Source organism: Berghia stephanieae, chromosome 11, assembly GCF_034508935.2.
Source record: "Berghia stephanieae isolate SIO BIC M18660-M18661 chromosome 11, UCSD_Bste_1.3, whole genome shotgun sequence".
In the NCBI taxonomy this organism is placed as follows: domain Eukaryota; kingdom Metazoa; phylum Mollusca; class Gastropoda; order Nudibranchia; family Aeolidiidae; genus Berghia; species Berghia stephanieae.
The window spans coordinates 5634636-5644635 of NC_088370.1; the positions used below are offsets into that span (position 1 = coordinate 5634636).

The 10000-nt window shown below is 35.8% G+C and overlaps 1 protein-coding gene across 1 annotated transcript in view; it reads right to left on the reverse strand.

Moving 5' to 3' along the window:
• Positions 1 to 10000, reverse strand: part of LOC144956638 (uncharacterized) — a 49883-nt gene that overhangs the window by 39753 nt on the left and 130 nt on the right. Inside the window, exons 1-3 of the mRNA XM_078887278.1 lie at positions 9694 to 10000; positions 9168 to 9438; positions 1708 to 3169 (exon numbers count right to left, since the gene is read on the reverse strand). The exon at positions 9694 to 10000 is cut by the window's right edge and continues 130 nt beyond it. Of these exons, the coding sequence (XP_078743404.1) occupies positions 1708 to 3113 (1406 nt within the window). The 5' untranslated portion in view covers positions 3114 to 3169; positions 9168 to 9438; positions 9694 to 10000. The remainder of the gene's footprint in view (positions 1 to 1707; positions 3170 to 9167; positions 9439 to 9693) is intronic.

Consider the following 10000-nt stretch of genomic DNA (forward strand, 5'->3'; position numbering starts at 1 on the left):
TTTCATTTAGCTACTTTAAAATTAGTTGTTTTCTTTTTTTTTCTTTTTTCTTTTTTGGTAGTGGGGGGTTAGATAGATTGATAGATAGATGGATGTAGGGAGAGAAATAGAGCGAGAGAGATTTTTAAGAGAGAGAGACAGAGAGAGAGAGAGAAAGAGAGCAAGAGAGAGGGAGAGAGAGAGAGATAGAGAGCAAGAGAGAGGGAGAGAGATAGAGAGAGGGATGATAGATAGATAGATAGATAGATAGATAGATAGATAGATAGATAGATAGATAGATAGATAGATAGATAGATAGATAGATAGATATATAGACAGATATAGAAAGAAATAGAGAGAGAGAGAGAGAGAGAGAGAGAGAGAGAGAGAGAGAGAGAGAGAGAGAGAGAGAGAGAGGGGGAGAAAGAAAGAAAGAAAGAAAGAAAGAGAGAGAGAGAGAGAGAGAGAGAGAGAGAGAGAGAGAGAGAGAGAGAGAGAGAGAGAGAGAGAGTGAAAAGTAATAGTCAATTGACTATTACTGTAAACATTTACTTTTCAAAGCCCTATGTTTTGGTGGGATACAATAATGAAACACCTGTGAGAGACAGACCTTGCTGCAGTCAGCTTAAGTACCATTATTACAGTAAACATTTGAATAGCAATGTCAGCTATTGCTTTGAAATGATAGAACTCACTGGCGAATATCACATGAACACGTGTGTATGTGAGTGAGTGAGTGAGTGTGTGTATATGTGTGTGTGTGTGTGTGTGTGCTTAGAGTTTAAGTATCAGTTATACAATCATTGTTGATTGAAGTGTGATATTAACAGAATACTTTCCGCTAGATCTAACAGACCTAACCATCCAATCAACAATGAGTTGACTGGGATGAATAAAATTCCCCTTCCCCCCCCCCCCCTTCCATTGAGATTTTGAAGCGTTATTTGCTGTTATTTTTTTTCTATTTATATTATTTGTTTATTAATGTATTAATTCTTTATTTGTTAACTCATCTATCTCCTTATATTGAGCTCTCAACAGAATCATAAATCCGACAATTTATTTCTTAATTCTAAAAGATCATCTAACTTGATCTACCTATCTATCTATCTATCTATCTATCTATCTATCTATCTATCTATCTATCTATCTATCTATCTATCTATCTATCTATCTATCTATCTATCTAGCTGTCTATCTATCTATATGCCTGCCTGTATATCTATATATCTGAGAGTCGGATACATAGATAAATGTATCGATGGACGAACTGACAGACAGACGAAGTGGCAGATTGCCAGCTAGCTAGCTAGATGGATATATAAATATGTAATTGGGTAGATAGATAGATAGATGAATAGATAGATAAATGCATAGATACATAGATAGATATAAAAATTATTAAGTAAATTATCAAGTAAATGGGTAGGCAAACATATATATATATATATATATATATATATATATATATATATATATATATAGAGAGAGAGAGAGAGAGAGAAGAAGAGAGAAGAGATAGATGATAGATAGAGAGATAGATAGATGATAGATAGATAGATAGATAGATATAGATAGAGATGATAGATAGAAGAATAGATAGATAGATAGATAGATAGATAGATAGAGAGAGAGAGAGATAGATAGATAGATAGATAGATAGATAGATAGATAGATAGGTAAATAAATAAATAAATAAATAAATAAATAAATGAATAAAACTCTTACCTGCCGTGTTTGGTAATAATCATTTCGTTGATGCGTGTGTGAAAACGTGCCCACATGTCTCCGTTGTACAGACTGACCAGAGTATTCCTCTTTCCCCGAATCGTCCAGGGACTAATGGAAGGATGGTTCATGAATCTTCCAGCGCGATTAGCCATCAGGTCGCCCATTCCATGACCAAGGACACTAATCATATTTGGCGCCGGAATGAGAGCACCGGATGGAGTGACGGATGCTGGAAATCCGGATGGCGAGATCGCACCTGGAGGGGGAGTTAGTCCTGAAGGGCCCGGACTGTACTGGGGCCAGATCGTTTGTGGCGGTTGTGGTGGCCCTTGAGCCATGTAGCCACCATGGGTCATTTGGTTCTGCGACCAGGAGTTGTAGAAACCGGAGTGGCACGGGGAGGATGAGGAGGAGTATGGACTCGTAGAATGGTATCGAGTGTTAGATTCGTGTGGTAGATTGTTCGTCGGGGGGTGGGAATCTCCGAATGTGGCACTGTTGTTGCCAAAAGTTGAATTTGGCATAGGCGGTGCGTAGCCGTGGTGATATGGGGCTGTGCTCGACTGAGAGGAAGGGGCGTTTTCGTATCCTGAAGAGTGGGGCGGATAGAATGGACCTTGGTAACTTTGTAGCTCTGTATAAACAGGTTGTTGTTGCTGTTGCTGATGTTGTTGCTGTTGCTGCTGTTGGTGGTGGTTACCGGCATTGTTTACAGTTGATTGATGGTGAGGTGAAATATTAGGATTTTGTTGCTGATTGTGATGGAGATGTTGTTGATTGTTGAGGTGGGTATAAGAATAATTAAGCTCTTCCTTTGGGATAGCTTTGTTATTGTCAAAGGGTGAGACTGAAACGTGATCGGAGGTTGCTCTCGTTGCAAAAGTAGATTTATTAGTTGTGCTATGAGCAGACCCAGAGGTAGTATCACCAATCAATGAATGTGTTAAGTTTCCGCCTCCTGTTTGTGAATTGAAATCAGTGTCTGTTGCTTCATGATTTGAGCTTTGCTGTGTTTTAAAACTCGCTTGCATGGCAGTGGTATCACCGACTCCACTGCTTCTTCCAATACTGTTTATTTTTGGTGAAATATTGTTAAATCCTTCTTGGAAAGTCGCCTGCTCTAAAGACGAGAGACTACCCGGTCCTGGAATGGACGACTCATGGTGAACGGTACTTTTGTATTTATTGTCGCTGCTTACCGTGTTTATGTTGACGTTGTCTGTGTTGTAGTCAGCGTGGTGATCATTGGGACTTGCGTAGTCGTAATATTTGTAAGAATAAGGCGTTGAGTCCGTATTCATGGAAAAGTTCGAAACGTGAGCCATGTTGAAATGTCTTTGTCGATTGTAGTCAGGCAAGTTAAGATTGCCGGCACCGGTTGAAGAAACTGCAGACAAGCTCATGGTGGGCAACAACTATGGAGGTGTTGGTTGTTGTGGTAGAAGCTTTTGATTGGCGCCTGTGGAAATATAAGCAACATAAAGTTGATTGTTGTTAATACTTGTGAAACAAAATAGGCAAAACTTTAGTGAAGCGCATTCAAAGGATTCATTATTAAACCCAACGAACAACATTTCACAATGTGTTATGTATCCCCCCCCCCCCTCTCTCTCTCTCTCTCTCTCTCTCTCTCTCTCTCTCACACACACACACACACACACACACCTCATGGAGCCAAACTGATGAGATGGAGGAATATCATAAGTATTATTATGTGGCTATGTGGTATGACACTCGCTTTCGGATCGGAAGGTCCTGGGTTCGAGCCTTGCTCTGGGCATGATTGAGTCCTTGGAAAAGACTCTTTAGTCACAGTATCTCACTGTGATAAGGTGTAAAATTATTACTACCTGGCGCTAACAGCGTTGTCTCTCTCGAATAAATTTGTAATATTGTCTAACAGGCGTCATGTCTCGTTCTGCACGTTACGTGTTGCTATTGGTCAGAGGCCCTTTGCAAAGCGTATTGAGCTTTTATATAGCGCAATATCTTAGTCAATATTGAACTATATATAAGCTCAATTTTTTTTTAATTTTTAGACATTTTGAACACAATTGTGGCACTTTTCACTCACTCTCATTGACAGAAAGCCAAAGGCAAGACTTAAGGCTGGGCCTCATGTACTCTGAAGTTCTCTGAGAGGGTCACTAAACTAGGCGCCCCATTTTTTTTCCTTTTTACATCCTATCCGTTATATACTTGGAGTGCCTAAAAAATAAAAATGAGCTTTATATAGCGCAATACCCACTAAATGTGCTCAAAGCGCTTTACAAGGGTACCCACATGTAAAAAAACAAAAACATGTAGGACGGGACATGAAGTCTGTTAGGCGATATTACAATTTTTCGGACAATGACAACGCTGTTAACGGCCAGGTACTCATTTTAAACCTGAGTACGATGAGAGAATGTGAATAAAGAGCCTTTTCCAAGGACTCAACTATGCGCCGAGCGCGAGGCTCGAACCCAGGACCTTCCCATCCGAAAGCGAGTGTCATACCACAAGACCACATAACCGCACAAGTTCTTAAATAAGCGCATTGCAGTAATCAAGCCGACTGATCACAAGTGAATTTAGTTTTAAAAATTCATTTCTTAGAAAGGGGTCCCGATAGCTCAGTTGGTAGAGCACTCGCTTCACACGCAAAGGGACCGAGATCGATCCCGGGTATAGTCGAGATTTTTTTTTATGACCTCCCCGTCCACCCAGCAGTGACTGGGTCTGCTAGATCTGGCGGAAGTAGATACTTTGCGATAGACTAGCGTCATGTCCAAAGGGTAGCAAGCAATTTCTATTGTACCTTTTTACGCTATAGACACCGGGATAAACTCCGGCCGGGCCCAATGGCTCTGAACAACTTTTTTTTTCACAGAATCAATATCGATCAATCTTCTTATAATTTGTCAATATGTGACTCATTGTTTCAGAGCGGTGTTATGCCTGGATGCACTAGGTGATAAAAAAAATAGATTTATATACAAAAATAAATAACAATGTGGAATTGAATGTAAGCTTCAATTTAATAAACAAAAAACAGATAATGTGGACGTTTCGGGTCTCCCCTTTATCAACAAAACAGGATGAATGAGAGAAACACGACAGACGAATGAGATAATAAACCACAAGACCATTTGATCCCGCCCGTCATAATATCGTCTTGAGACGGTGAATTACATGTGTGTGGCTATGTGGTCCATAGACAACGCAGGTAGTCTGTGATGTGGTCTAGTGGTATGACCCTCGCTTTTGGATTGGAAGGTCGTGGGTTCGAGCCGCGCTCGTCGCATAGTTGAGTCCTTGGAAAAGACTCTTTACTCGCATTCTCTCACCGTACTCAGGTGTAAAATGAGTAGTACCTGGCCGTTAACAGCGTTGCCTTGTCCGAAAAATTGTAGTATCGCTTAATAGGCGTTATGTGCCGTCCTACATATTAAATGCTGTTGACCAGGGACCCCTTGTAAAGCGCTTTGAGCACATTTAGTAGATATTGCGCTATATAAAAGCTCATTTTGAAAAAAATATGTATTTCCAAGACGACATTGAGCAGATTGGCAGGCTTTGGTGTCCATACGCATTGTTGTTGCTATGGGACAGAAATAGGGCACTTGGTGATAAGAATTACGTCCTATAGGAGTATGCCTAAAACTAATGAAATTAATTCTTGACATTTTACACGGTTCAGTCCCTTGGTTGAGGTACATATTTAATTTCGTTACTCTTTCAAAGAGTAACGCAATCGTTACAGTAAAAGTAAAGTAGTCCTTCAGAGACATTGGGCTCATGGAGCCGGATTTTATCCCGACTTCTATAGCGTGAAACAGACAATAGAAATTGCTTGCTACCCTTTGGATAGGACGTTAGACAGACGATCGTTTTCAGAATTTTCCCTGAAACATCACAAAACCCAATACAAAAATATATTCTTCATCACTCAAACAGAAAAGCAACAAGTATATTCTATACATAATATTGTTCAACCAAATTATAAGCTCTACAACGCAATGTCAAGTTTTTATAGCTATGGCGAAAACGTTTCTTTAAATTCTGTGATGTATACAAAAGAAATTAGAATGGTAAAATTGTTGATTGATATCGTAATGAATGTGATGATTTGTTATTAGTGGTAAGGAGAGGATTAAGTTTCATGTAATTTTAAACTATAATATTGTATCATCTCTTAGCATCTAATGACATCCCCTGGAAATAAACGTATTTAAAATTTTGACCAGAAAACTCGTCCTTCAAATATCGATCGATTAAGATTATGACACTCATCTTGACCAAAACTCTCAAACTTGGGAGTTGAGTTTATATTATTATTATTATTATTATTATTATTATTATTATTATTATTATTATTATTATTATATTAATATATTTTTATTATTATTATTATTATTAATGTTATTATTATTATTATTATTATTATTATTATTATTATTATTATTATTATTATTATTATTATTATTATTATTATTATTAATACTAGAATTGTATATCACTAAAACACACACATACACACACACAGAGAGAGAGAGAGAGAGAGAGAGAGAGAGAGAGAGAGAGAGAGAGAGAGAGAGAGAGAGAGAGAGAGAGAATCAATTTTCAATTCTATACAGTTCGAATCACCTGTTTGACGTACTTTTTCTACTAGCACTTTCACGATATCGCACCAGTGTGCGACTATGTTATTTAGTGGTATGACAACCGCCTTTGGATCGGAATGTCTTGGGCTTAGTTGAGTTCTTGGGCTCTTTACTCACATTCTCTCACTGTGCTCAGGTGTAAAATGAGTACCCGGCCGTTAACAGCGTTGCCCTTGTAAGAAAAAAAATGTGTTATATCGCCTATTAGGCGTCATTGTCTCGTCTTACATGTTAACAGTCGCTGTTGTAAAGCGCTTTGGACACGTTAAGTGGATATTGCGCTTTTTAAAAGCTCAAGTTTTTTTTGGAGGAAGGGGGAGGTGGGGGGGGGGGGCGGTACATTCTCTAAATTAGTGGTGAATTCGTTTCATAAGCAAACAGAGCCATTCCCGTGTGCAGCCCCCCCCCCCCCCCCCCCCCAAAACACATACACATATTTCTCTATCAATAAGTAGTTAGTCACCAAGCAGAATCTATTGGAAATTAAGTCTTGCGGAAAGTACATTGTAATCGGTTAACGTTCAATCCAAAAGTTATTTTCAAAAAATTAAAAAAAACTTGAGCTTTTATATAGCGCAATATCCACTTAATGGGCTCAAGGCGCTTTACAAAGGGTCCCTAACCAACAGCAACATGTAATATGTAGAACGAGACATGACGCCTGAACGGCGATAATACATTTTTTTCCTACAGAGGCAACGCTGTTAACGGCTAAGTACTCATTTTACACATCAGTACGGTGAGAGATTGTGAGTAAAGAGCCTTCTCCAAGGACTCAACTGCTATGCGCAGAGCGATATTACAATTTTTACCAACAAGGGCAACGCTGTTAACGGCCAGGTACTCACATTCTCTCACCGTACAACCGACAGAGGATCTTTTATAAAAATGAAAAAATTAGAATATGATATTTAAATGTAACTAAATGTAACTAAATAAAATTCAAGGGAAAAAATGAATTAGTAAGAAAACTTTAAATGTATTTAGTATGAGGTAACTCGCGGGTCTCCATAGCGCTCAACCTAGGTACTGTATTCGTATTAGGAGGTCTCATAACCAAACTTAACATTGTCGTAATGGACAGTATTTTGCTTCGATTTGAGAGTACAGTATTTCAATGGGATTCAATAGTCTGATGTCACGTCGCCCAGCAACGACGGCCATCGTGGTTCTAAACAAAGAAAATCGGTACTTTTTATTCTTCATGCGAGCTAGAACTTTTCCTATGTCTTGTTGTCAGAATGTGTTAAAGTCAAAACATGATCAGAATTATAATGTTTTTTTCCTCTGGATACGGTTTTATGCTCGGAGAAATATTTCATAAGGGCGTCCGCCATTGTTCCGATAGTTTAGAGCCAGTTACTGTTACCATGCGTCATTACGAGGGAAGTGACGTTACGACTGTTGAAGCGTATAACAACAATGAACGCAAACAATTTGGGTTATCAGACCTGCAAATAAGTACACCTCGTACTTAACCATTGAATCCGAAATACATAAATAAAATTTAAATAACTACATGTAAAATCAAATTACTGGGAAAATTGATTTTTAAAATATGAATAGGTAAATGCAAGATGAAATATATATTATTTGAAAATGATTAAATAAAGGTATACATAGATAAACAAATAAATATAAATATATGAACGAATACATGAATGAATGAACAAATAAAGAAAGAAATATATCCACCCCCCAAATCAATAGATATAAAAATAAATAGATAAATAAAAAATAGATACAAAAATATTCAAACAAATAAATAAATAAATGGACAAATAAAGAAATATACTAAAAATAAATAAATAAATAAATAAATAAATAAATAAATAAATAAATAAATAAATAAAGTAAGGTCGTAAACTAACTTGCCTTTCAATTCCTCTCTAACACCAACATTTAAAAAAAAAATCCATTTCGGGATTAAAAAAGACAGAAAACAAAAACCAAAACCTAAACAAACAACAAAACCCCTCCTCCCGCCACAAAAAAGCACAAAAGCACAAAAGAACAACAATAATAATAATAAATAATAATAAAATAATAATAATAATAATTAATAATAATAATAATAATAATAAATAATTAATAATAATAATAATAAAAATTGATAATAATATAAAAAGTATATAATGAAAATAATAAAATAATAATATAATAATAAATAATAATAATAATAATAATAATAATAATAATAATAATAATAATAATTAATAATAATAAAATATAATGATATAAGAGTAGAGTGATAATAATAAAAATAATAAATAATAATAAATAATAAATAAAATAAATAATAAATAAATAATAATAATAAGAAAAGATAAAGAATAGAAGTAAGAAGAAGAAAAGAAGAAGAAGAAGAAAAGAAAAAAGAAGAAAGAAAGAAGAAGAAGGAAAAAAGAAGAAGAAGAAGAAGAAAAAGAAGAATAAGAAGAAGAAAAAAGAAAAGAAAAGAAAGAAGAAGAAGAAGAAGAAAAAGAAGAAGAAAAGAATAAAAGAAGAAAAGAAGAAGAAGAAAAGAAAGAAAGAAGATGAAGAAGAAGAAGAAAAAAGAAGAAAAGAAGAATAGAAAAAAGAAAATGAAGAAGAAGAAGAAGAGAAGAAGAAAGAAGAAGAAAGAAGAAGAAGAAGAAGAAGAAGAAGAAGAAGAAGAAGAAGAAGAAGAAGAAGAAGAAGAAGAAGAGAAAAGAAGAGAAGAAGAAAAGAAGAAGAAGAAGAAAGAAGAAGAAGAAGAAAGAAGAAGAAGAAAAGAAGAGAAAGAAGAAGAACTGTATAAACGATGTTATTTGCAAGGCCATAACCTACCCACTTATCATTGATGTGTTTTATTCGATCCCACTCCTGTTGACAGACTTCCGTAATCCTGGTGAAAATCACAGATTTCACATTTACATCAAGTCCAATAGTTAAACACAACTTGTGAAAAATTTTCAAATACAAAGTCGAGCACAAGACTTTCTTTTTTCTTCCTTTAATATATCGTTATTTCCTTTTATTGTGTCTCCTATCATCCATGTAATCGGATGTTAACGGAATGAATAAGATATAGATAAGTAATTGCAGACGATATCCAGTTCTAGAATAAAAAATACAAAAGCACAAATTTTAGATAATCCAACATATTGTAGAAAATGCACAATAATAATACATAATAATAACTCACTACCAAGACTTACTCTAAAAATTGAATTTTCTAATGCACAGACTGAATATTCACATGTCATTGCAATGTTTGATTTTTTTGAAAAACACGAAAACAAGAAAAAAAGAAGTCATGTTTGCTTGTATGATATAGAAACCATAATGATTTGATGTCCATTCCATACGTTACCCAACAAACCAGAATTTCCAAAAATAACACAATGACTGTCCGTAATAATATTAATAACGTATAGAAATCCTTCTGCTGTTCATTATCTTCCTGGCCGTTCAAAGACCCTGGACAATCCAGAAGTGCTAATATACGTTGACACTTCCCTAGGTGAAAATTGCTCCAGATGCCAGTGCTGAGGTGGTCAATATAAAAGACAGGCGCAAAGATTTGGTCGTTCGAATCAAAGTTGATCCAATAGTCAGAAGAAACGCGCACTTCCTATGGTTATAAAAATATTTCAAAGTTTTTAACTTTCGTATACACG